The following is a 27332-nucleotide window of genomic DNA, read 5'->3' as shown; positions in this document are numbered from 1 at the left end:
TGTGTGTGTAGGTGTGCACACACATGCACACAATTGATGCGTAGGGGTGTGGAGTGGTCAACTGATGAGGCACTGTGGAGGCTGAGAGCTCTGGAGAGTGGTGTGTGGGTTGGAAGCCTCCTCACAGCGAAACACACACACACACACACACACACATACACACACACACATAAAACTGGGGGAGGTGGAGGCAGCAGCGCTTGCTTCGCCGGCTGTCCATTGATCAGTGGAGAGGTTGGTAGACTTAAAAGATCAGTGTAGAGACTGGTGGAGAGCAGAGAGAGGGATGGAGAGGAGGATACTGATGTCCTGAAGGATGCAGCGGAGACAGAGAGTAACAGAAAGGGGGAGGAGGACAGATAGAAAGACAGACAAAAGCAAAGTGTGTGTAGAGATAGAGATGAGGGAGAAATAAAAAGGCAGATCACGCATCTGGGGTTGTCCTGGGGTTTAACAGTCTGGAGGAAGCCTGCTGGTAAGCACTTGATGTTTCTGTTTTTCTACGTGCCATGTATGTGCCTGGGTGCCTATTTGTATGCCTGTCTGTGTCTCGTGCTGCCCATGCTTCGTTGTTGAGCCACTGCAGAGAGAGAGAGAGAGAGAGAGAGAGAGAGAGAGAGAGAGAGAGAGAGATGCCAGGCGCTTGTTTCCACAGTGCAGCAGGAGTACAAATCTTCCAGGCTTCCTTTCCACTGCAGACAAAAACATTCGGACTGTTATCTGTTCAATTAAAAACAGCAGCACGCTCCGGGCAGCTGCTGCTGCAGGATTCAATCAGACTGTGTGTGTGAGTGTGTGTTTGTGTGTGTGTGTGTGTGTGTGTTTGAGAAGGTGTTAGGGTGGGGGAAATCCTACACAGACTTGCTTTTGCGTTTTCAAGTTGTCGCACGTGAGGAAAAAGAAGAGTGATATTCCCCAGATGCAGTGTAGGTGTGTGTGTGTGTGTGTGTGTTTGTGTGTGTGTGTGTGTGTGTGTGTCTGTGTGTCTGTGTGTGTGTGTGTCTGTGTCTGTGTGTGTGTGTGTGTGTGTATATGAAGTGGTGTTTGAGTGTTTTCTATGAAATGTCAGATTGATGTGATGTTGTGGGAGGGATTGACAGACTGACTGATGCTTTGCATTGTTCCATCCCATCCACACATCCTACCACCACCAAATGCAACATTATTGCTTGTTCTTCGAGCCATTTTGAAAACATTTAAAACTTAATATTCCTACAGTGACTCAATCTCAAGTTCAACCACAAGACAGCTACTTTATGTCATTTCTTGTATCTCTTATGGTAGTGTTTCTAAATGGATTTTAATTAGAGTAGCAGTGAATTTTGGATATAACACAGTGATAGCTGCAGTCGGTGGTGATGCAGTGAGTCTCAGGAGCAGATAGGTGAAGAACTGAACCCTCAGACAACCAGTGCAGGACCAAATCTGAGTTTTTTTGTTTTAATTCAATATATTTACAGAATTTGTCTGATTGGCTAAAGTATTGTACAAGATTAACATTTAAAACTATATTTACCAAAACGAGGATTATATGAGCTTGTATTATTAGTTTGGCGACCAAAGATTTCACATATTTAATTAAAAAACACAAGTGTCATAACTGATCACATCTTGCCAATCCATTCTCTCATTTGTGGATATTTCAATGGGAGTTCAGATTCAACAGCAGGGATTAGATGCATTAGATGCAGGGATTGGAAATTCTTACTTTAATGAACTGACATTGATTTGATGCATCATCTTCTACATCACCGTCAACCACAGCCACTTGTGGCTCGTTACACTCCTCATTCTGCTACATCGGGCCCCCTCGGAGGTCCCCGGACCCCAGTTTGTGCACCATTGAGCCAGGCAGCAGCTGAAGAATCCCCTTTACGATATGGAAGCAACACGCGTTGACGTGTCGCGCTGCGCTTCCGACCACTAGTATCGGTATGCGTCTCCTGCGCACACACACATACACACACACACACACACACACACACACACACACACACAAACGCTCACAACACTCTCATGGGGACATGCGGCCAGCAGACGCAGCCACGGTAAGTGGAGCCACTTTTCATACGGCACTTTATCTTCCGGTGCGGTAGCCTATATAAAAACTTTCTGCAGCCTCGGTGTGTCGTCGTTGTTGTTGCCCGTGTTGGATAAAGGGAAGTTTAACAGACATGTTCTCGTTCTTCGGCACCATTTCGCCGATCGCAGCCTCTCCATGCAGGGTTGCGCAACGCGGCGTGTGATCCGACTGAAAAAAAAACATGAAAACAATTCACTATCGTTGAATACAACGTTAGTATTTCTTCAACACTAGTGCCGGTCCTAATCGCTCACTTTGACCAAAGTCCACCTCACCGTCTCAGTTATGCTGTGCTTTGGCCATGCGGGGCTTCTCCAGGGAGCACATTTCACTCTCTCCACTTGGTTAAAAAGGAATTTTCACGCACCAAACTGTCGTTTTTTTTAACCAAAGCCACATCTACAGGGTTGTTGAACAACCACTTCTGTTTTTCTTTTTCACAACTTTAATGTTTTGCTACTTTAAGGGCCAAGTGTGCTGCTCGACCGTATGTGTATGTGTGTGTGCATGTATATTGTGTGTGTGCGCGCGCGCGTGTGTGTGTGTGTGTGTGTGTGTGTGTGTGTGTGTGTGTGTGTGTGTGTGTGTTGGGGTGGTGTGTGTGTGGGTGTGTGGGGAGGGAAGGGGGGCCAATGCGCAAAGTGTGGTCTCCAAGCTCTCCACCCCCGCGGGGACGCAAGGTTTGCGCGCACACATAGGCACACATTTACGCACGCACACACAAGTCGGGCACTGGTGTCTCTGGGTCTCAGGAATGCGCCCGGCGTTTTCTCTGGATTTTTCACATTAAGAGCAGTTTGGGAACCGCTCTCAAAGCCGCTCTCTGAACCGCTGCCACCAGCGTCAAGTGAGCTACGTCAAAACTTAGATTTCCGGTTACGTATTTTAAAAATAAGAGTCACTTGCAATAGTGACGCACACAAAGAAACAAGTACCTTCCTATTCATTTGTCATACACAGCAACAGTACTGACTGTGTGAAATGTTGAAAGTATTTTTTTGATTCGACAGTATAGGCCTGTGATTAATACAAATAGTTATTTCATTATCTCTTACCATTTTTGTTTTAGCATTTCTTAATGTATTTAACAAAATGTGTTTTCCAATCAACAGTCAACACCTAATTATCAATGATTACCATAAGACAAAGAAAAACAATACGCTCTCAATTAAAAGGGCCAATCAATTTTCTGTTGCTCGACTAGTGATCAACCATGCTTTAATTTAGCTCTAATATCTCAACTCGGATATATACTATGAATAATGGAACTATGACTCCAGTTACTATTTTAATAGCCTAATTTTTTATAATTTTTGTAGGATTTAAATAAAGGGCATGTCCTAATTAGCCAGCGACAAAATTCTGTAAAAATGCTTTTAGTTTGAATGCAAACACTGGCCTAGTTTCCGGTTTGTTCCTAGTGAAGTCCAGCGAGCTTGACAGCTGTGAGGGGGGGGGGGGGGGGGGGGGAAGGTAGGCCCCAGCCTGGAGAGGAGAAGGAGAGGGGGAAATTCTTGTGTTTTTGGTATGTGATTACCCAGGGGAGAACCCATGACTGAAGGGGACGCGGAGGAGGAGGACTGGGGTTAAGTTTAGGATACATTCTTTGCCTTCCTCTTTAAGTTAACCACATTATTGGAGCTGCTGACATGTTGCCTCCTCACATGACACCCATCGGCTCCCGGCTGATGCGTTACAACTGGACAAAGTGGTCCGATGGCCTCAGGACTGACTGGTATGTTACACACTGATACCACAGCAAAACTAATACTATGACATTACCATAGAAACAAAAACGAGAGGAAATTATTGCAACAACCCTATCTTATGCTAATGAATGTATCTTTTGATAATTCCTGACAGGTTATGCCTTTTCAATCTCTTTTCAAAGTCAGTCAGGGACTGGATGAAAGTTATTGAGTTGGGGCTGAACCTTATGTTTGACTTTAAAAAAAAAAAAATCTTCTCCATAGAAATAACATTACAAAATATATGGCAAAACGCACCTTTACAATCCCTGAGACTAGTCTTTGACGTAACCATTTGTATATTCAATTCGTTCATTCATTTTCTTCTTTTTTTCTTACAGCAAATTGCACAAGAAAAGATTAAAATACATAAATCTGGGGCTTGGAAAAAAAAAAAGAAGTCCTTCCCCTGCTTTCCCAGAAGTTTCAGACCAACCTCCCTTTAAAAAAAAAAAACTAAACTATATAACCCTCCCCCGTTTCTGACCCCCACCTACCCCTAAATAGTATTTGCACAGAAACCCCCAAAAAACCTGTAATAAATTAATAATTTCTATCAAATATGTTTACTGTTTACACACTGGGTAAACCCACAGGTGGTCATACACACACACACACTCCCCGGCTCTGCGGTAACTAATGCAGAAATCAGCGACTTTCCATCTGACATATTAACGGGGGCTTTGCATTTGCATAAAACCAGCGGAGCTCTGCCGGTTCTTCGGCATCTCTGTCGACGCTGTAATCGCCCACTCGCTAATGACAATTACTATAATGGCTTGATTGTTGGATTATACCACCAAAGTGGTTTTAGCACACATCTGCATAATTGTTCTTAGCATTTGCGCGCCTGTGGGCCCCTGGCTGCCATTAGCTGCTGCAGAGAAGAGTGTGATGGAGGAGTTGTTCAATGCTTGAAGAACAGCGGCCAATTGTGAGACAACCGTGTGGGTGTTTTGAGAGTGTCGGCACTGTGAGGGAAATGCACTAAGCATTGTCTTATTAAACATTGTGGTTAGATTAGATTTGTTGTTGAGTGATGCAAGCGACAGAGCAGCTGAATGAAGGGGAGCCCTTTGAGCAAGGCATCCTGACCTTTAGCTCAGTGGCAAAAACCAACTCGCTGCAGCTGCACGAATATGTGAAAAACGTATGAATTTGAAGCAGGATATTTGTGGTAAACAGCTTCTGTAATTAAGATTACACAATAAAAAAATGTCATCCTCTGTGAATGATGCAAGCAAGCCGAGGGCCAATCAGTGATGAGACGCATCATTGCTGCCAGCTTTATCAAAATTGTACCAGTGAGGTTGCAGTTACATTCCAAACTGACTGAAACTGAAAGACCAGGATAGCTAAATATAAGATAAAACCAAATAAAAGTGACTTTTTCACCTTTACAGCTCATCCAGTAAAATGTTTTTTTTTTTTAAATGTCTGCAAAAGACACATTCTTTATGAAACAGTAATGCATTTCAGTCTCTGACTCATATCCCATTGATTTGCACTTTGAATGATCCTGTTCTTTCTTTATGTCCCATCCCTGCTGCTTGCACGCATCTAATTAAAAACAGCAACATGACCGTAAAAACTCAGCTATATAGCCTTTGTTCAATTGCTGGAACGCAATGTGAAGACGTGCCCTGTGTGCAGCCTTCGTCAAAGATCAGATCAGTGAAACCCACATGACCAACAGATGGACAGACACATCCGTAGTACATGGGGGACTGGAGCAGCGTGAGCCAGATCGACAGCTGAACCCAGCTTTCCAGTTACAGTCCCTGTTTAAACATGCAGCGAGGCTTTGGGGAGTGGGGTGTGTGTGTGTGTGTGTGTGTGTGTGTGTGTGTGGGCGGGGGAGGGGGGAGAAGGGGGGCAGCACTGAGGAAATGTGTCCGACTCTTTCCTCCAGCAAAAGTGCTAATTTGTTTATCAAATATCAAATTTAATATGAAAGATTGAGTCAGCATAGAGGAAGTTATTGTCTCTGCCGGTGTGTAACGATACCTGGACCCTGCATGACTGCTACTTCATCTCCTCTTCTTCTACCTCTCATTGCTCATCTCTTGAAAGCAGGCCAACATCCCACACACGCAAAAATCATGCTCCCTCTCACTCTCTCCTTTTCTCTGAACAGCACTCAGTGCTAATTACTCTCCGTTTCCATAGCAATGGGTAGCACCTCTTTTTTTTTGTTATCTTGGATAGCCCATCACAAACATGCCTCACCACAATTTGTATTGTTGAGTGGATGGCAGCCAAGCAATCAACATTCATCCGCAAATTATCAAAAATTGACATAAAAAAAACCTCAAATGTATTCTAATATAAAGCCATTTATAATCAATCTTTGATTTAAAACATTCCAGGGAGTCATTTTGTGATGAAGTGTTGCATGTTTTTGACTCGTGCGTGTTTCTACCCGAGTTAGTTATTTCCCAGAATGCCTTTTGACAGTTGGTGTGTAGGGTACATGTGTAGGGGAATAGAGTAACATCTGAATTTTGCACCAGTTTGATAAATAAATACCCATGGCTGTTTTTTCCCCAGCTGAAATTTGCTTATTTAGTCCAAAATACATAATGTAATAGTTTAATACTTTACAGCTTTAAAGTGGTTTTGCCCTACGAAAAAACCTACAAAGAGACAGACTATATAGTATTTGCTTTCTTAGCACTGCAAGACAACCATAGATTAGTAATACCTAATTGATTAGTCGTAGGAATTGTTTATTCTGTGGGGACATTTCATCAAGTTATTATAAAAGGATCTATTCAGGTTTCCTTCTCAGCTACAGGTCTGTGCTCAGGGTGTTGCTAATTAGGCTCCATATAAGGGAGTCACTTTGACACAGTCACACATTTTAATATAATAACATGTAATTCCAGAGAAGAGGTGGGGGGCAGTTAACACTGAAAGGGGTCAGAAGACTAGCAGGCTATGTAATTACAGGGGGAAGAAACGACACTGGTTTGGATTCAAAGAGTGCGTTTGCGCCTGAGTCCAACCTGAGGGATGGGGGGGGGGGGGGGGGGGGGGGGGGGCATAAAGAGAGCGATAGCCTGAGAAAACCCAAAAAGGGAAAATGATCACGGCCTGAGGGGCCCTCGGTTCATTACTCATTAAACACACAGGAATGTTGTGTCTCCGCGTCGGGCTGAATGGAGCGAGACTTTAAAGGATAGATTTAAAATTTGACACGTAAAAGGATTACACTGCATTAAAATCCCATTAATTAAGAAAAGAAACTTTGAGATAAACAATTAACAACATCGCTATAGATTCAGTTTACTACTACTACTATTGATAACTATTCATTTGTAACATTAAAAATGTAGTGCAAAAATTAAAATAGCGGGTTTAACCCTCCTCTTTGCACATGGCTTAATGCTATATAATCCTCAATGACCCGGGGTTTTATGAATGGGCAGCAGGAAGCTCTGCCATTGGCTATTGGTGACAACCAATGAGGGAGGATCCTTTGCAACAGAGGTGGGAGTGGATGAATGGACAAGTCCGACATTTTTAGAGGCCAGGGCCTGGTGTATGTGCGGCTCTAGGGGTATGTGTGCACGTGTGTAGACTTGTGTGTGTGTGTGTGTGTGTGTGTGTGTGTGTGAGTCTCACACAATGACCTACTTGGTTTATTGCAGGCATTTATACATAGCTGTGGGAAACGGCAGGCAGACAATCACCAATCGGCCTGGTTAAAATTAGCAGTCAAGGCCACCTGTTTGTTTCTCACAAAGGCGGAAACGCCAGAGCAGAGATGGAGGGAACAGGAAGGAAGGAGAGGGGGAAAAGTGGGATGGGGGGTGGGGGGGGGGTGGCATTGATCACACTACTGGTTTAACTCCTTCTCTCTCGTTCTTTACTCTCCCCTTTTCCCCCCCACTGTGACACAGGGAGACATTGTTAGCAGGTCTGGATTTGGGGGGGTGGGGGTGATTGGTGGTCCAAGCCAAGCAGAGTTCACATACCTCTCTGCTGGATCACTGCCAGATTTCACAGAGGATGTAGGTGGAAGATATATAGGGAGAGTTAAAGGACTTGTCCAACTTTTTGGGGCCGAGCCCATTGAACACCTTGTGTGAGGACAGAGTTTTGGTTTGAGATAGCTCTGTATGTGTGCTATACTTTAGCATACATAATGTACCTATATTTGTACTCTTTTGTGAATAATTGCATAACCCTTCTGCCACCTGCATCCCATATCCCCTCTCTCTTAACATATTGTCACTGTAACGCAAAACTCAAGTTTCCTGCCTTTGTCGTTTCAGACAGCCAACAGGAAGTCTTAATCTTCTTAACTGATGAAGACTTCCTGTTCTAAAACTGGCGTCTTGTTTCCTAGAATCACGATTTTTTTTCAGCCCACACTTTGTTTTGTTCCTGTGTGCCTCCGCCGACGTGTTTGTGGGTTAAATATTACAGAAAGGCAACAGCAGCAAAAAGCATACACAATATGTATTATCTGTTTCACGACCCCCAGAGAATTCAGCTTGTATTACTGCTTTCAAATTGAATTTTGAGTCTTAATTTTCTTGACTCAGCCGGCTTGTTGTCGTCTGTGCTTTAAGTCAAATATATTTATATATATAGTCCTCATATGATTAAAGTGATTCTTACCCCAATGTCTTTCTTTTTCAGGACTCCTGTCAGACGTCAAACAGCAGATGGACACTCCATGAAAGGCGGCGTAAAGTCCTCCAGCAGCCATCTGTTGCAGTCAAAATGGACGCTGCAACAGACGGCCATCTTGGTTTCAGCGTGGGAGCAGAAGGACTGTACATGCTGGAAGGCAAAGAGGGAGATGAGGAGGGCAATGGCAGTTTAGCTTCTTCGACACATGCACCGCCTCAACCTGAAATGCGTCAGTTTTCATCGATTTACTGTTGAGACACGCTGACACACAATATTTGTGCTGAAAATTAAAGAGAGAAGCCATGCTAGCAGCTCTGTGAGGCTGTACTTACAGTGCAGTGCTACGAGCTAATTGCTAACGTCACTGCGACGATGCTAACGTGCTGATGTATCGCAAGTATATAAGTATGCTAACAATTTCTAGTTAAGATTAAACAAGCTACTTCTTTACAGGTAGTAACATCTTACCACTGCAGTTGAATCCACAAAATATTCTTAAGTTGTTTTAAATACCATCATTTACACCCATGTTTCCCAACATTTTTGGCATGCGAGCTCTTAAAATGCAAGATATTGGCAGAGCATTTATGGGTGAAGGTGCAAGTGTGAAATAGACTGCGTACTGTATTGTTAGTAACTCTTCCTCTACTTGCCTATTCACATTTAAGATGGTTTCAGGTGCAATATTATAATTTGAGGGATTTCTTTGTATTAGAACTGGATTCTGAGTCACATCCCCACCTGCATCATATCAGCAGTGGCCAACACTGACGACACATCTGGCACCCAGGGAACCTGCTTGTTTGTCATATTCCCTTTGCATGAAGTTGATTTCCTCCCTACCATTTCCCGTCTTGGCTGAAATGTGGCAGCTGGGCAGCCATTTTGGCTCCAACCGGAGCTGCAGAGCCACAGGGCGCGCAGCGGTTGCTCAGTAGTCAGTGTAGATCCTGTGGGGCTGGCAGCAGCTACATCTGGCTACTGGGTCTCCGCTGGCAACCATGTTATTCAGGATGCACGAGAATGACAGGAAGGCTAATGTTTAGCAGCAATTGAAGGTTTCTAATGAACTCTGTGGAGTATTTTCAAATGCATTTGCAATTCTAACAAGTGATTTCCATGTGTATTTCACACACGCTCCTTGTGATCTTTTGTGCCATGCAGCTTTTAAATTTCAAAGAAATGACTTGAAAGCCCACCCACTGTGAAGAGAAACAACAGTTTATCCTAGATGCATGGGTAGTTTAGTGAACAGAAGAAATGATTATGTAAAAAATATAAAAATAACATCTTGAGATACTGGGTAAGTTCTGGACCTGGCATTCAGTGTAGGATTCTGTGTGTGTCAGTCTACAGCTACATTGTCTGCTGGGTTTCAGGTCTGTACTCATTCACATCAAAGCCTATGTTTCACAAATGGTTTTATTGTTCAGTTATTTACTGTAAAAGGACAATATCAAATGATTATAGTATTGTGGCATGTTTGAGGAATCAAAACGCATGGATAATTTGACAACTTTGTGTTTATTGACTCATCATAAAACATTCTTCAAACAATAAAACAATTTTAAATGTCCGTTTCTGTACAATGCTTGCTAAGCAATTTTATTTATATATAGAAAATGTAAGAGGAGTTGTGTTAAAATGACAAAACTCCTTCAAATTTAATGGCAGGTACTCTGGAAAAAATAACAGCATTCCATCAACAAATATTTTCAAGCAATAAATATGTATTTATAAATAGTGTAAATTTACATCAAGATTAGAAACAAAACGAAAATCACAAATTAAACTTTATTTCATAAGTCTATGTGCAACCCATTCTCTTTGTGACTTGGCTAGTAAGTTTTTTTTTCCTAAATTTTTCCTTTTTTTACCTAAGAAAGTTTTGAAAAGAACAAGACAAAGATAAAACATAAAAGCTGTAAAAAAAAAAAAAAAAGAAAAGAAAGAAATAAAAAGAAAAGGAAAAATCACCTTAACTCTTCACATTACAATTTTTTTTTGGGGAGATTTTGCTGTTCAAAGAGTCTTCAAATGACTATCTACCATAGAAAAGACCAGTTAGGCTAGTGCTCCTTGGAAGGAAAACTGAAGAACATTTGGGAAAATTCTATAAATCAAAGCCAACATTTTATCCTGTTACCAGAATAGAAAAAGAAAAGAAGGGAAAGGGAGAGAGAGAGGGAGGGAGAGAGAGAGAGAGAGAGAGAGAGAGAGAGAGCTTGTCAAGTCAGTAGTCTTTTACAGGTGGTGTTGCCAGTTGTGACAGTTAACAAGTATCTACAAAACATTTTTATCACGCATTAAGAATCCCAATCCTCCTCCTCGCCCCCCTTCCCAACCGTTTTTGATTAAGTCCTCCATTAAAACGGGGCTGAGCCATTGTCACTAGAGGGGGCTGGGAGGGGGGGGGAGGGAAGGGAGAAGAGAGAAACAAGTCCTGTGAGCGAGCTCGGTGGCGCCCCCCTCTGGAAGGGCCAGGCCCCAGCACTTCAAACAGGTTGCATAGACAGACACACTCGGCCGCCTCAGCCTCCAGCCGTCGCTATGGAGACCAGCCATAATGGGAGGGGCGGTGGTGAGGGTGGGGAGACGGCCTTGGCTTTCCTGAATATCAGAAATGGTCCGCGTATGTAGATGTTTGTTCTTTTTTTTTTTCCTTTTCTTTTTTTTAAATCTTAATACAAGTTCCTGTAAATGGCTCTACAGCAGATGAAGAACGAGCTGTCACCTAATGTCAAGATGAATGAAGAGGAGGGGCCTGGGGAGGAAGAGCATACACGACAAGTCAAGTCACTGAACTCATCAGCTTGGTGCCTTTGCAGTCAACACGTATGTTTACCATATACAAAAAGCTGCGTGATTTCAAGTACTTTTATTAGCAAGTTGTATTGCACATATACCTGATCACCAAAAAGTCAAAATGTATACGTTTATTGGCATAATGTGGCATGAAAAATACCTTCCACAGACTTACAAAATCTCGTTCATAATTGGTCGCAATAAACATTAGCTTTAAGCTGGTTTTGTCAAAATGTCTGTAATAATGTAGTTTCAAAGGGGAACCACATTCAATACCTTCTAAACTTTTATTTTTTTTATTATACAACATCCCTGTCTCCTTGTTGGACAAATCTGTTAAAGGCAATTTAAAAGCAGTAATAGGAAACCGGGTGTCATTAAGTGCAAATATTAGTAATTATTAACCCTCGTAATAAAAAAAACAACATTACAAGTTAACGGATTCATTGGCTATCATTGGTTGGAAAGAAGACTTGCTGACTAACAGCACTCTATAGCACATAGTTGTCTGCATTTTAATTCAAATTTCAAATAAACCAATTTTTGTTCGGTTGATTCACATAAATGTACTGGAACTTTCCTGGAGTTTGAAAGAATAAAGCGCTTTGAGTCCCTCAGTCCGGTGACTTACTAATGTGAACTGGTCGTAGACCTGCATCAGGTCCTCCATCCTGTGCTGCTCCAGCACCACGAAGTTGTCCAGCGTGGCGCTGCCTTTCCTGGCACAGTCCTGACAGTGGACCACGTACTGCTTCTTGGACAGGAGCTCGCGGCGCACAAACAGCAGGTTGAACACCTCCACCTGCAGAGTGTGCATAAACAAACATAAACAAGGTGTGGCACAAACTGAATGGCTCCGAATGTGTAATGATCTTAAAACTCTGAGCTGAACAGCAGAGGCTGCAGTGATGACGTGAGTGAGACAAATCCCGAAACCGCTCCACAAACGGGGAATAATAGACCAATTTCTAGGTCACAGTGACAGCAGACGTTTAATTGGATATGGACACATTGCTGCTAAACGCTAGAAAGCCCTGCATTCAAATAAATCCAATCGCATACCCATTAATTAGCTCAAACATAAACCGAGTCGGCCTTGGTAATGGACCAGCAGATCGCATGGTTTTGATTTTAATTTAAGAGAGACACAATCGGGGGACAAATACATTCGGTTCTAATCCAATACGCATGGCCCATTAAGAATGTCCACAGTTAAAAAAAAACAAGACAATTATTTTATACTAGAAAAATAAGTGTGAAATCCTGTTCAAATTCACAGCCGGTGCTGAAACGTGTGCTTACTGACCTCACAGATGGTGCAGTAGTGGGCCGGTTCGTCCCTGGTCCTCGGCCTCAGCACCGTTTCCTTGCCTGCGGTTGCCAAGGCTTCCTTTACCCACTGGCACTGCTTCAGCGTCCGCAGCAAGCAGTATCTGGGACAACAATGCATTGTGTCAGATTAAATTCAAAAGATAATACCGGAAAACTAAATTCCAGCTTGTGAAAACATAATTAAGGCTGGGTCTCGCTCAAAAGGTTTCAATACCAATACCGTGACTTTGATAGCGGTTCCTAAACAATTCCAAATTAATAAAACTAAAATAAATAACATTACAGCACAAACCTTTTATTCATTTTTCAGCTCCTACTACATGAGCCCTGTCTGAGTTTTTCCTGCGTGCCTCTGACGTGTAACATTAGATAGCCAATGACCAGCATTATTAGATGGGTAGAAACATGCGGCATGCTTATTGGTTCACCAACGCGGATATGATTTACTCTTTATGGATTGAAATTAGGTATTGAATGACGAGGCATTTTTAAATACTCGATACTTTAGAAGCAATTCGGTCGGTGCCAAAAAAAGTCTTGAATTTGGTACCCAGCCATACATATAAAGGAGTTGATGACTCACTTGATCATCTCAAACAGCTTGTGGTCGGACACTTTGATGTTGCGTGCCATGTTCCAGGAGAGGTGCACCATGGGAACCATGGACTTGACACTCTGGAGCTTATTCCACTCGTAGCGCTCCACAGCCAGCTTGTACTGGTGGGCTGGAAAAGTGAAACGTACTGCACATTACTTGACACGAACACAAGAAACCAGGCAATGTTAAAATGCACTTAAAGATGCCAAAAGAAGCATCAAAGGTGGATTGGAGGTAGCCATTATGTGGAGAGCGTAAACAGGTGCACTGGTTAATATGCAAGTGTATTCCTGCCATCGTAGAGACAACGGAAAGATGCCTCTGCTCTAGACGGGGACTAAGATCCTGCAGTAATCAGTTCAGATCAGCTAAAAAGGTCACCAATCAGTAGAAAACTATTTTAAACATCGCTGTAAAGGTCATCATATCAGGCATAATTACTATTAAGACAAGGTTGTGAATTTTGTGAGGAAAATCGACATCATTTTCCAATAAGACACGTCTTAAGTGGTTAAAGACAAACAAAGAGGAAGATTATAAGAAGTGTGTGTGGAGGGGGAAATCATAAAACAGACAGGCAGAGTGTCCTCTAGTGTGACATTAACCCATAATCCCAGGTGTACCGGTGAGAGGTCCAACGTTCCAGGCGATGTTGTTGCACCAGCCAATGGCCTGCACCCAGTGGACGGTGCCGGTGTTGAGCCACACCAGGTCGCCGGGGCGCTGGATGAACCGATAGACGGGCACGTCAGCCTCGTACAGGTCCTCCAGGTTGGGCCACCACGAGCCCATCAGGAAGTTGATGTTGTTCCTGGAGGTGTGACAGGGAAAGACGGTTGTGTTAGACACAGGAATTGTGGGTGGGGGGGGGAGATCTGTACAGCATAAGACACCCTCTATCTTACTTACTTTTCACAGAAGTTGCTCATCACTCCCCAGTAGGGCTCTGGTACGGCAAACCATTCACAGTCTCCCGGTCCGATGTTAATGTTGACGGCACAGAAGTTATTGTGTTCCTGGTGACCTGAAGAGACATACAACAACAACAACAAACAAAACTCTTAAATGTTCTAATCCACATACCAAAACCTACGCACAAAAGTGTAGGAATCATTTGTCCCAGGTTGTTAAGCGTGAGTGTGTGTATTAACCTGCTATCCTGCTCCCAGGGACCTTCATGTAGAGCTGAACGGTGTTCATGCCCAGGATGGTGTGGCCCACGTGGCTGAGCAGGTTGCCGGCCGATACGACTCGAGCAAAGGCCGGCAGTTTACTCAGCTCCTGGAGTTGCTGTTTCCACCTGGAAGAGAGTGGCATCGACACATTGTCATGATAGCGCTTTTAAGTTAAAACTGCTCGGGGCTGAGTGTGTCAAAGCATAGGCTAAGGCATGCTACAAATCCAGAACCATACTCACTTCCTTTCATCAGACACATCGATGTTGGTTCCAAACTTGATGTGCTTTAAGGGTCCCCTTCTTTTGCGTGCAACACTGAAGAGAGAGACAGACAGACAGACAGACAGACAGACAGACACTGTTTAATGTGCTCAATATCTCCCAATGATACATTTCAGACTGGATATTTTGATGTTATTCCAAAACTATTTTGCAAAACATAATACAATTAAGCTAAACCTAGTCTATATCCTTGACGTTCCACGTCCTGGATTGCTCCAGTGCAGCAGGAAATTTGTCCGGTATTTTGTATTTTTGTACAAATACATGTATTGATGTATTTTCACCGATGTCCGTTTTCCTCCCGCTTTCTTTGTGTTGGAATTTTAAACTCTGGGGGACTTCTGAGGACTATGGTTAACTGCTCCTCAGATCTCTGCAGGGTAAATTGAGACACCTAACTAGTCCGTCCAATCAGTGTTTTCTATCGCACAACTATTTTAAAGTGGCTCCAAGCAGAGCTTAGTGTTGCCCATGACGATTGGGATTGGTTTAAATAAATGCCAAAACCACCAGAGCAGGTTTTTCCTCCCATCCCAGAATGCTGTGTGGACTAGCCGGATCCTCCTCCGCTCTGCAGCGTGTGGATAGTCTGATATCCACACGCTAGTCTAATGATAGTCTAATGGGGCTAAACAATCAAAGTAAAGGGAACTAAATAGACAGAACAACATTAGGTACCTCTCTGCTGACGCTGGCTCTGTGTCCGAGGGCTCCTTTAGTGCCTTCTTCTCATTTTCCTCCTGAAACCAAAAAAGGAAACGCAATAAGCCAGCTGTGTTCTAACATATCTATATAACAAATTTTTGTATCCTTAGAAGTTCAGTGGAATCCAGAGAACACAGATTAAGCACAACTGACCCGTAGGGATTCCTGGAAGGAAGCAGCCTGATACTGCGCGTATTTGGCGATGGTGGTGTGGGCGCGGGCGCTTTCACAGCGCCACATTTTCTTGGTGCCGGCCGGATCCCAGTTCTCATCGGCGGGCTGAGAGAGCTGAGTCCAGACCTCCACCAGGTGCTCCGGGTTGGCCTCTACCAACGTCTTTGTGGAGAACAGACCCAAGTCTGCAGAGAAACGGACGCCACGGGGGGACCCAAATAATTAAAATATGCACGTCTTAGTGATGGAGTCAAAAGTTTGGACACGTCTTTCCCATTCAAGTGGAAAAGAAAGCGTGTCCAAACTTTTGACTTGTACTGTGTATATTTCCGGGAAAAATACATACAGTACATTAGATATTGTAAACAAAGCACTTACCCAGTTTGAGTGCTCCAGCCAGTCCTCTGATGACAGTGACAGGGTTGGAGGGGTTTGTGCAGAACTGGTGCAGTGGGGGGAAGAAAGCATCCCTCTTGTTCTCCAGCTGTTAAAGTTAAAGGATATCATATAGTACTATGACCACCTGCTTTAATGAACAAGACTCATCAGGTAACGGAAAATAAAATATCCTTAATACTTTAAGTCATCTTAAAGTAGCTTGTGGCCACCTGGGAAATACTCACATAGATGCTGGGGGTGGGGGGGTTGAGCTTGTCTTTGGGCAGGGCTGGTGAGGGTGGAGGGGGCAGCCGGGGTGGGGGGCACTTATCAAGGAGGATACTGCTGTTGGAGAGACCATTCCTCCCCAGGTTCCTGCACACACACACAATGCAGAAAATGTTTGTAGTGACAGCAGCAAGGGCAAGGAACAACAGACAGGGAAATAACACCCCAGTAAATAATACTTAGTAGACTTCAGATCTTATCTACTAATACTCCTTTGCAGTCCATTTAACAGAATTATCTTAACTCTATGCATGGTGATGCCACATTTTACCAATCGTATGTAAAATAGGGGAGAATTTATTTCCATGTGATAAAAGAAGAGCAACCAAATGGGAGGAATTTATTCAACTGAATAATCTGCGCTAAATAACATCTGCATGGCAACAAGGCTGCCCAGTAACCTTCGGTGTTGTTTACAGTTACATAATAATTTGCCTTTGGTTCTGTAGTTACTCTGAAATTCCACTGGGAGGAGACATCTTCAAAACAAACCACAATGGTGCTTCTCCTGCATGCACCATTACAGATATACAGCGGAAGCCTTTTAACTCTGATAGATTAATCTCACAAATTATTGTTACCATAACACACAGAGCAAGCAACCATTAGTACCAAAGTACCAAACTTAACTTCAGACCTGTAACATTTTGGAAAACAGGCATGGAATATTTCAAACAGTACAGTCATGCAATCTATATATTTATATTATAAAAAAGTACATTTACAGTACAAAGCATTTAGTAAATGGGTTTTAAATGTTACACGTGACGCACCATAACCAACATTTCTATGTAAGTGAGGTGCACACATTTCCAGGCTTCATATTCATACACACTGAAGCAGCCACCCATTTCCACTAATCAAGACCATTTTCATGTGTACACACTACTAAACAAAGTCTTGTCCTTGTCAGAATTGATCAACTTAGACTAGATTGTACACTTAAAAGGTCCAATGATGCTCTCTGGATGTTTTTATATATACCTTAGTGGTCCCCTAATACTGTATGTGAAGTCTCTTTTCCAAAATTCAGCCTTGGAGCAGAATTACAGCAACTAGAGACAGATAGGGTGTGGCCTTCACCAACTTCCACTTTGCTTGTCCATGATGGCTCTCTCTAATGGGCGGGCCAAATTCTATGGGCAAGCAAAACAGTGAAAGGGAAGGTACTGTTGCCCCTTATGTCATCATAAAGAGCAAGATTCCAGATCGGCCCATGTGAGCTTTAATTTTCTCAAAGGCAGAGCAGGATACCCAGGGCTCGGTTCACACCTATCGTCATTTATAGCCACTGGGGGACCATGGGCAGGCTGGGGCAACTCATACTAATCTCAAAGGGAAATTTTCATGCCATGGGACCTTTAAAGATCCGTTATGGCCTGACTGTGTTAAATCTTTTGTCTACACCGTAACTTCCCCGCTAAGAGCAATTATTCTTGCCAAGAATTAAAGAGGGCCGGCAGGATACTGTCTGAGTGCATCTGCAGGACACCACGATGTAAAAGAAAAAACAATGAGGGATTTCAGTCTCACCTGCAGGCCTTCAGCACGTCTGTGGAGCTGGGGTAGATTGATATTGAAGATGACGATGACGATGATGAGGAGCTGTGTGCATGTGGAGGCGTAGCTTTGAGACTGGTGACAGCGGGCGGCTCCGTCTTCATCGGGCTTTGAGAGTCCTCAGAGATTCCTGCTTTGCCGTTACCGTTTACGGCAGGTGCAGTAGATACGGCGGCGATAGCGGGACTGTGGACGCCTGTTTGGGTGTGTTCTGAGGATTTGGGGGAGGGCGTGGCGGTGGATATGGCAGAGACGGGCGAGGAGGCGGCCGAGCTGCCCTGTGCGTGGGGGGTGGAGGGCAGGACAGCCGGGTGGATGTTGTTGATTTTCTTGTGGGACTCGGACGTGGTGGATGCTGTGGCTGCTGTCCCCTGTGACGGTCCCTCACCCCCCACAGGGTACTTCCCGCCTTCCAGCAGGGCAGATAGTCTGGGATTGTCTGCGCTAAGGCTCGGCTTCTCGCCACCCTCTGCCACCTTGCCCTCCCCCGAGTGCACGTGATTGGCCAGGCCATCTGCCTGCGCCAATCTGCCATCAGATGATGGCTGTGGCGATGGCGTCTTGCCCTCGGAGCCCCCATTGCCGAGGGATGCGGTTGCCGTGACGAGGGCGGCTGTGGTGTTGCTATCTTTGGTAGCGGACGCACCAGGTGCTGCTCCACCTGAGGTAGAGGAGTGGGGGAGGGAGGGAGGGGACGGGAGGTGGTTGTGGGCCTGCTGTCGTGGCGATGGGGCATTAGTGGAATGTCCAACCTGATTGTTGGGGTGCACAGGGGCAATGGAGTTAGGGGTCTGGGGTTGAGAGAGGGTCCCCTCACTACTGGAGCCCGTCGCATGTGGAACACCCCCCTTCTGAAGCCCCTGAAGGAAGAAGAGAGCAACTGTTAATGAGGGAAAGCAGAAAGTCCAGGCGGGGTGACTTGAATTTGAGGTCATTACTAATAATTAGGTCACCATATTGACAACATTTGCCAGGCATATACCTAATGATCCTTCGTTCGGAGAATTGAGATGCTGTAACTTAATAAATTAAAGCATGACATTGAAGTTGTGACCCTTTTCTATTCTTACATGTGCTACGTCCATATCTTGGCTCTGTACCAGACATTGAAGATAGAACACGTAAGAATTCCTGCACACTTTCATTTACAGTCTCACGGGAGGGACTTCACAGCCAGCTTCAAGAAACCACTTGATGGATTTTTTGATGGATTATTTTACAACAGAAAGCAGGATAAAACTATTTTACAAATAAAATAAATTGTACTAATTACGTAATTTCTTAGCTGAGGTTTGGAGAACCTGCAAGAGGGAGCTTGTTTGGGACGTGTGGATGCTCTGTCACAGGCACTGAAAACACAACAACAGTGAGTGATGTCTAACCTGAGAGGAGTTTAGGTGCAGGGCCTGGCGCGGCGTGGCGTCCTGTGTTTGCGTGCTTGTGCAGGTGTGAGGTAGCAGTGCTGCGTCGCCGCTGCCGGCAGGTTGCAGGTAAGGCACATCTCCGTTGGGTCCTGTGGCTATGGGCCCTGACTGATTATTACTACTGTTACTACTAACACCCACAGGGAGGGAGTCTAAGTGTCCATGTGTCCCAGGGCCCACGGGCCCATTGGCCAGTGGCTGAGGCGGGCACAGGGGCCGCTGGGGTCCCAAGTGGGGCCGGATGGGGTGGAGGCTGGGGTTGGGGGAGGGGAGGGAGTTTGTGGTGGGGCCGTTGGGGAGAGAGGGGCGCACCTGACCTCCTGAGGCATTCTGTCTCATCTATAAATGGAAAAGATGACAACCATAAAACACTAGTTTAACTGTAATTAAAGCTTGAAACTTTTGTTTTGTGTCATTTATTATTGTTTGTTAAAACCTGGTTAGAGACCCAGATGGGTGAACTCTACCATCAAAAGACAATTCAGAGTCAGTTAGAAAAACATGTTAACATTGCTATCTGTCCATGTTTAAACTTTCCTGCTCTCACTTGCATCGTATTATGTGCCAAACCACAACGGCTGAACAGCTATGCATGCCACGACACCATGAAAAGGATTGGACTAGCTCCCGTCAGGTCTGAATGCCACAGTAGGATCACAGATCATGCAGCGTCTTCACACTCTGGATTAGTGAGTTCATTTATTCTAACATTTATGTAATTAAATTCTAACACGTTACTGTGAAAATGTCATGTAGTGGCACACACAACACTAGCATGGATCATCATGCATACACGTACATGTAAAACATATTTTGTCCAAGCATTCATGGGTACAGATGTGCATCATGTATGGAAATGGCAGTTTCTGAGGGTAAATACATGTTGATTCAACAGTCCTAGGCCTTGTGTGAACCTGACAGGAACAGGGAATGCTAGACCAAGATAAGGATCAGGAAAGCATTTTAATGTAAAATTGATTTAATTTAATTAACCAACGTTTTACGTTTCTGCAGAACAGGAACCTGCTGAAAACCAGTTTTTAAACTGAGTCAGGCCCGTTTTTACATTGTAATGTAATGTTGCTTTTTCTAACTTTCCTGTATAATAAATATGAATGAATGAATGAACGGCAAGTGACACGTGTAAATGTTTGATCCAAGTGTGTGTGTGTGTGTGTGTGTGTGTGTGTGTGTGTGTGTGTGTGTGTGTGTGTGTGTGAGTGAGAGAAACGGGAGAGGTTTTTACCTGGTGCTGGTGCTGCTGCATCATGGCGAGCTGAGCCTCCAGCTGCCCCAAAATCTGAAGCTGTTGGGGCTTCAGGCTGGCCCGGTTACTCCGCATCTGTTCCAGCGCCTGAAGATAAACGGACACAAAAAATAGTTTACGCAAGCAGAGATAATAAAACTTAAGTTTAATATGAGATGAGAGCTATTGCTAACCTGTAATTTCTGCGGGGAGAGGTACCAGTTGGGAACTGGCTGCTGTGGTGGGTTACTGACCCATGAATCACCCTGAAAAACCCATTATAAAATTGAAAATATGCATAACATGTAAGGTGTAAAGGAAGTAGTTAAGGACAGAGTACTGATTAAACTGCATGACTGTAACTCTGCCTGCTATAAGAGGAAAGCAGCAGTTAAATGACGCCGTCACTGTGGCATTTACCTTGGCAGGGCTGGAGGCTCTCCTCCTCTTGGTGGGGCAGGACTGGTCCTCTGCTTGGCCCAGTGGGCCCACATGAGGGGGCAGAGACTGACCCAAGCCCCCACCTTCTGCACTGTGATTGGGCTTACAAGCCTGGAGGGGAGAGGATGGCGGGAGTGCAGGCGGAGGGAAGCAAAAGAGACGTATGGAGGAAAAGAACGTACAAGAAAGGACATAACAAAAAGGTAATGGAAGACAGGAAAGCGTAAAGCAAGTGGGAGAAATAAGTGGCAAAAACAAATAATGGAAAATTAAATGGAGGGAGTGTGGAAAAAGCAATCAAGAATATTTATTCATCAAGTAGCCAACAGGGAGAAAACATAGTACGGCAGGAGGAAGTGGTCAAAGGGCAAAGCAAAGCAAAGGATGGAGAATAAGAAGAAAGAGAGAAAAAGGAGAGCAATACTGTGATTCTGTGTTGGCGCTTAAACAAACAAGCAGGACATGTAGAGCAAAAACATTCCTGTGTATCTGAAGGTGTTACTTCATAGAGCAACAACAGCCCCGGGGTAGTTCTCTTGGTAGAAAATCATCACTACTGCTTCGTGTCAACACCTGCAGCCCTCAAAGTTGTCATAACAACTCTTAGTATAAATTCTTTACAGCAAATCCATGTATTCCATATTGCACTTTCAGACAATATAAGGCAGTTGCAGCGGTTTAAGGGTACAATAGCCTAATTCAACCTTTAAAGTGAAAGGGTAAAACACATTCCACACACTGACAGCCTTACCATTACCTCTAGGGATGGGGGGGGGCTTATGAGCTAGGTGTGACTGCTCAGGAATTTATTTTTAACAACACCTCACTGTTGCTTTTAAAATGGAGTAGCATTAGCTTGCTTTGTTTTGTTACAGCTGCCTTTAAAATAAGTTGAATATTCGACTGCTACACTTCTATAGTCCTTTGAAGTCTCTCATTCTGCTTCCACCAGAACTTGGAGATAAATAAAAAAAACATTTCATTTATGTAAAGTGCATAGCAATAACTGGGCAAACAAACAAAAAAAGCTATGTATGAAGTCACATCTGACCCTATCCAAAATGTCCCCATTCCATAAGCATTCACATTGGAATCTGTCTCACAGTGAATTGACTCTCACCAAGTAAAAGCCGATAAATCAACGATGCTAGAGGTCAATAACACACACAAAAGTGATCACACACAAACACAACAGAATTACTCGCATCTACAGTATGATGGGCATGAATGAGTGACGTGGTGATGAGACACTAGGGGGCGTTGCTGGCGCTTTGTGAGCAGCTCCAGGACATCTAAGGTCAACTACTGAAAAGGGGAGGAAGATGGACAGAGCCAATGGGAAGCCGGGGTATACTCTACAGCAGCACGACCTCACCAATCACACTGGGGCAGGGTCAAAAGCCATAAAGGCCGAACGTCAATGAGTGTGAGAATTATCATCTCCCGCTCTTAAGCAAAGCAGACAAAGAGCAAAACTGGATTTGTGAATGAACTGCAGGGTGGGGGGCGGTTATCCTGTATACCAAATTAGATTAAAAACAGGAAAAAATAGAAGGGGAAATTGAATGGGAAAGAGAAAAGTGTTTTGTTGATTTATTGGTTTTGGTTTCGAACTGAGCGTGATGGGTGAAGCCGAGTGACAACTGTGCTGTGGAGAAGAAGAGGGGAGTGCAGGACTGGGCAACACTTGGCTAGACCTCGCCTCGTTCAAAACAGATGCCATAAAGCAGCCATGACCTGGACATGTCACACTTGAAAATAGTGTGATGAATAACTTGGTATTCAATTTCTGTTACCTTGAAGCAGAAACAGTGCACTTACAATAAAAGTCAAAGTCTCCAATCTAGCATTCATTTTGGAGTTAAAAAAAAGGTATTCATAGAATATTGCAGTTGGCTTCTTTAGACAAACACACACAAAAAGGTGAAGTTAAGCTCAAGTGTTACCCATCAGTATGGACAACAGTGCATGCGCATTTGTTGACCTGCAGGTATGTCTGCGTGTACATTACGATTAAGTGTTTGAGTTCTTATGTGTCTGAGTGTGCACTCAGTCACAGGGAAGGGAGGGAGGGGAGGGAGTGGGTGGGTGGGTGGGGGAGGAGGAGGTGTAAGTTGCTCTATCTGGTCTCTCACCTGCTGTGGTGCACTGCTCAGGCCTCCCTGCCTGGAGGTTAGCTCAGCTGGGATTGGTAGACTCCATGCCTCCTCAATAAGAGGGAGCATTTTACTTTTACCCTGTAGGCTACTGAGCTGGGGGTTACTCAACTGAGCCTAGGGGAATGGAAAACGACGTGAAAAAACAAAAAAAATAATAAAACACAAGGCTTTTTTTGGGGGGGAGGGGAGGAAAACGATGACCTCAAAACAAGGAAATGATCAGCAATGGTAAATAGGTAGAGGTTATAGCACAAGTGAAGCTAGGTTGGAAACTGACAGCGATATGCAAACTTGTGTCTTGGCTGGCTAATAGACCTATGTTGTGTACATCAACCACACAAGGAGGTACTCGAGTGACATTCAGTAACAGTAATCCCGGACACATTCACAATTCCATTAAAACAAGCCTGTGAGCTTGCCTTAATGCCATGGATTTATGCTAACATAACTGGTGGAAAATGTAACATTCCGTCATGCATATGTAAAGGACAATGACATTGCGTGGACGAAAATATAGATGAATAAACTAACACATGAGATACGGGGATTGTTAAAACCCCGGTTGTTAAATCTATGGAAGGGCAAGTTTGAGTCGGCAATTGTTGGCTTCCCCATGAAACAATCTGTCTTCAAGATTAAAAAAAGGAATCCTTAAAATAAAGGAAGTTATTCCTCAAGGGTGCTACAACGTGTTTCCCTTTTATTACGCTGCCCAGCATACGCAGCAAAAGAGGTTCCAGTAAGGAGCAACTACCTATCAGCCAGGCATGAGTTAAGGTCATGAAAGAATGGGAGGTGGAAGTCAGGCAAAAATAGAGATCCCTGGTCAGTTTTATTGTATTCTGGACACTTGATTCAGTTTCTCAGGTTTTTCCTCGCTGTAGGCTTTTAGGTCTTGTAGGAGGTTTCCTTTGTGCCCAATAGGATTCCCTAATCACATCCCTGTGGAATTAAATAGACTTATTTAACACAGTTGTGACTTCACAGGGATGCTAGCAAAGGGCAGGAGAGAGGAAAGGAGTTTAAATTTTAGAAAAGTTAGGAAAAACAAGAGGCCGCCGCTGCTGAGGGAACCAACCATCAGCTTGCACTGGCCAGTGCTTTTCAAAAGGTATTTGTGTATTTCTCAGCATGCCTTTTAAATGGCATCATTAGAGAAACTTTGGTAAGTGTTTTTTATTTTGTCTTCATTTTGTGGCACTAATTGCGTGTCCTCTGGCCATAATGCACATGAGATGCACCGAACAGCTTTGGGTGAATCTGTTCCTAGCGTGTGAGCCCCAGAGCAGCATGAACAAATAAACAGCAGCCAGCGTTTTCAATTCATGATGTCCCAAACTAATCCAGGCATTTTCGGATTGATCTGTAATCTGCCATTTCAATAAAATAGTAAATACAAGTCTTTGTTTGTCCAGGTACACCAGCTGCCACATACGGCCAATTGAGCTCAGTTAAAACACCTGTGGAGCGCACAAATTACATAAATAGGAGGCAGCCGTTTCAGTTAATGATATGACAGCATGTGTCATTAAGCTGCTGCTGTTCTCTCTCAACACTTTTATACCAACTACACTACAAAAGATATTGGATAAAAGCCGCGATGCAGGCCAAGTTTCCTTAATGCAGAGCCAGACACATGGCACTTTTAAATAATGATATCCAGGCTGGCAGAAAGTGTGTGAGTCTGTGTGTGTGTGCAAAATGACAGTCCCTTTGGTTTCACTTTGCTTCTATTTTTACAGGTGTACCACACCCGTTTAAATGCGGTTGCTGACAGCTGCATTCAAACATCTTTTTATTGTTACATTCTCCTTATATTTAGGACTATGAAACTGAAGCTGCATCCAAACAGCCATTGTATGGGCGTCTCTTGCTTTAAATTCCACTCTCCACCCACCTGCAGGCATTTGATGCGGTGGGTTAGCGCTGTGGTGTTGGTGCAGCCCTTGCTGCGTGTGGCGTTGATGTAGCACTTGATGGCATCGTGCGGCTGGTTGCAGGACTCGTACAGCGTGCCCAGATCCATCCAGGCAGCGGCGTGGCTGTGGTCCAGTTGCACGGCGCAGATGTAGGCCTGCAGCGCGTCCATGGGCTGGTTCTGCTGCTGGTACAACACCCTAAGGGTGGGGAATGGGGAGGTGGGTGGAAGCGAGGAAGGGGTGCATGGGAGAAAGACAGAGGGGCAGCGAGAGGAAGCAATGAGGAAGTGAAAATGAGGAGGAATTGATGATAAAGATAGACAAGAGGGATAAACAAAGGAAGTGTAAGGGATAATGAAGTGATTGAATCAAGGGGTTAATTTGGGAAAATTAAGGTAGGATGGGTGAATAGATTTGGAAAACAAAAGATAAAAAGGTAAGAATGTAGGTCACTCCCAAACATTTATTCACAAACCTTAAAAAGGTGACAACGGTAGTTTGCATTCATGTATTTCCACAGTCTGTCATATAGACACACTATTAAAAGAGAAGGTAACTGCAGCCTTGAGTGAACAAATTGACCCTTACCCTATAGAGCACCAGGTATCTGCACTGGCCTCTGATTTGTCTATGGATTGCCGATAGGAGATGAAGGCGTCCTGGACCTTCCCAATACTAGAGTAGCACCTGCAGGAGACACAGGCTGTAAGGGTTGTGCTACAGACATGGAAAGCATTTAGGCAAATGTGTCAAATAACTGATTCATAGAGCTTCTTTTTACACGTTATTGTCATTTGAACTTTATAGTATAAGACTGCATGCAGCATGCTGTAAAGTTTTGGGATGGCATTTCATGTGATCAAGGTTTTTTTTTTGCCCCCCTGATCTCAAGTTAAGTCAGGCTAACATAAGAATTCCCATTACCTTAAAATGACAACCTAAAATTAGAGGTAAGATGGATGCAGGTTGTTTCCCCATTCACCACATTTTCTCACAATATTGTGTGTTAAGAAGCAGTGCCAGTGATTGATGGAGACCAATGCTGGATGGCACAGGGGACTCCTGATCAATTAAAAGAGGCCCCGGCCGATCCTGATTCCATCAGAGTATCAGTATTTAATGTTATAACTTCAGACTACTGTCCAGAAAAAACAAAAGCCTTTCAATTAACTTTCCACACTTTCAAAAGTTTTCAAATGTCCTGAGCAGGACCAACTAAACTATCACCATTTACTCTAGGACACAGTGTGAATCCCAGGACCATTATATTGATGTTCTTACATACTTAACCAAGTTTCCTTGACCATAACTTCCCTGTTTTTTTTATTTTGGCCAATGTCACAAGCACTGCAACGCTAAATGACATCATCTTCTGATGTTGCGAATGTGTGTGCGACGTACCTGCCAAGGAAGTACCAGGACTGTCCAGAGTTGGGGTCGGCCTCCAGAGATTTCTGCAAACACTGGATGGCATAGCTGTCCCTGCTGGCTCTGTCCCCGAGCTGTTCCACTGTGTGATGCATCCAGCCTGGAAAACATTCAAACGTTGTTGACTCATAGCACCAATAACATCTTTGTTGAGACTAGGGCTGCACATTATGAGTCAAATGAGTAATTCTGATTATTTTGACTGATATTGTGATTGGATTCACAATATTGGAGGGAATGATCATTTTTGTATAAAGAAGGTTATACAACAGCTTAATGCTCCGAAAAGATACTCCCATTTCAGGCCTTCCACCTGAGGATGGCCAAAGTGTGGGCCGGAAATTAGAATGATCATTTAAGAAACATTGTTTCTTATTAAAAATTTTTTTTTTTAAAAAAGGTCCCATGATGTGCTCTTTGGATGCTTTTATATAGACCATAGTGGTCCCCTAAAACCACATCTGAAGTCTCTTTCCCAAAATTCAGCCTTGGTGCAGAATAACAGCCACTAGAGACAGTCCCACAATCAGAATCAGAATCAGAATGAGCTTTCCTTAAGATGAGCTATTTTTAAGTAATGGGTGGGCCAAATTCTCTGGGTAGGCAAAGCAGAGAAAGGAGAAGTAACCTTATGAGGTGATAAGGGGCAAGATTTCAGATTGGCCCACCTGAGCTTTCATTTTCTCAAAAGGCAGAGCAGGATACCCAGGGCTCGGTTTACACCTGGGCAGGCTGGGGGAATGCATTTTAATGTTAAAAAATCTCCAAGAGGAATTTTCATGCCATGGGAGCTTTAAAATTAAAAATGATTACAGTGTGATTTTTGTAAGGATCTGTACCAAACAAAAATGTTTTCTTTAGCCTATAAGATACGATTTGTACGCTGGGACGTCTCTGCAGCACCACAACACTTTGGTTTTACACATTTTGCTTTTAACAAA

General features: G+C 43.8%; 1 protein-coding gene and 2 long non-coding RNA genes across 4 annotated transcripts in view; 2 read left to right on the top strand and 1 right to left on the bottom strand.

Moving 5' to 3' along the window:
- The first annotated feature begins 223 nt into the window (after positions 1-223).
- LOC116674164 (uncharacterized) lies at positions 224-10620 on the top strand. The gene is made up of 2 exons (XR_004327995.1): positions 224-475; positions 8482-10620. It is a non-coding gene; the product is annotated as an uncharacterized LOC116674164 (long non-coding RNA).
- Positions 10621-11130: 510 nt separating this feature from the next.
- Positions 11131-27332, bottom strand: part of LOC116674154 (histone demethylase UTY) — a 29476-nt gene continuing 13274 nt past the window's right edge. The window contains exons 10-30 of one of the 2 annotated variants that reach the window (XM_032506659.1): positions 26365-26491; positions 25552-25650; positions 24942-25161; positions 23021-23158; positions 20865-20996; positions 20639-20710; positions 20445-20552; positions 19157-19537; positions 17748-18634; positions 16172-16301; positions 15927-16032; positions 15528-15733; positions 15348-15409; positions 14628-14702; positions 14362-14510; positions 14120-14234; positions 13834-14021; positions 13196-13337; positions 12587-12713; positions 11912-12082; positions 11131-11239 (exon numbers count right to left, since the gene is read on the bottom strand). In XM_032506659.1, coding sequence (XP_032362550.1) covers positions 11216-11239; positions 11912-12082; positions 12587-12713; positions 13196-13337; positions 13834-14021; positions 14120-14234; positions 14362-14510; positions 14628-14702; positions 15348-15409; positions 15528-15733; positions 15927-16032; positions 16172-16301; positions 17748-18634; positions 19157-19537; positions 20445-20552; positions 20639-20710; positions 20865-20996; positions 23021-23158; positions 24942-25161; positions 25552-25650; positions 26365-26491 — 3659 coding nt within the window. In that variant the 3' untranslated portion in view covers positions 11131-11215. The remainder of the gene's footprint in view (positions 11240-11911; positions 12083-12586; positions 12714-13195; positions 13338-13833; positions 14022-14119; positions 14235-14361; positions 14511-14627; positions 14703-15347; positions 15410-15527; positions 15734-15926; positions 16033-16171; positions 16302-17747; positions 18635-19156; positions 19538-20444; positions 20553-20638; positions 20711-20864; positions 20997-23020; positions 23159-24941; positions 25162-25551; positions 25651-26364; positions 26492-27332) is intronic. The other variant, XM_032506660.1, reaches the window with a different exon arrangement.
- LOC116674163 (uncharacterized) overlaps positions 20375-27332 on the top strand; it is a 25074-nt gene continuing 18116 nt past the window's right edge. The window contains exon 1 of the long non-coding RNA XR_004327994.1: positions 20375-20418. This is a non-coding gene — a long non-coding RNA (uncharacterized LOC116674163). The remainder of the gene's footprint in view (positions 20419-27332) is intronic.

The sequence above is a fragment of the Etheostoma spectabile genome, chromosome 24, assembly GCF_008692095.1.
Source record: "Etheostoma spectabile isolate EspeVRDwgs_2016 chromosome 24, UIUC_Espe_1.0, whole genome shotgun sequence".
Taxonomy (NCBI): Eukaryota; Metazoa; Chordata; class Actinopteri; order Perciformes; family Percidae; genus Etheostoma; species Etheostoma spectabile.
Note: the sequence above shows the minus strand (reverse complement) of the source record. Positions and strands in the feature narration are given on the sequence as shown.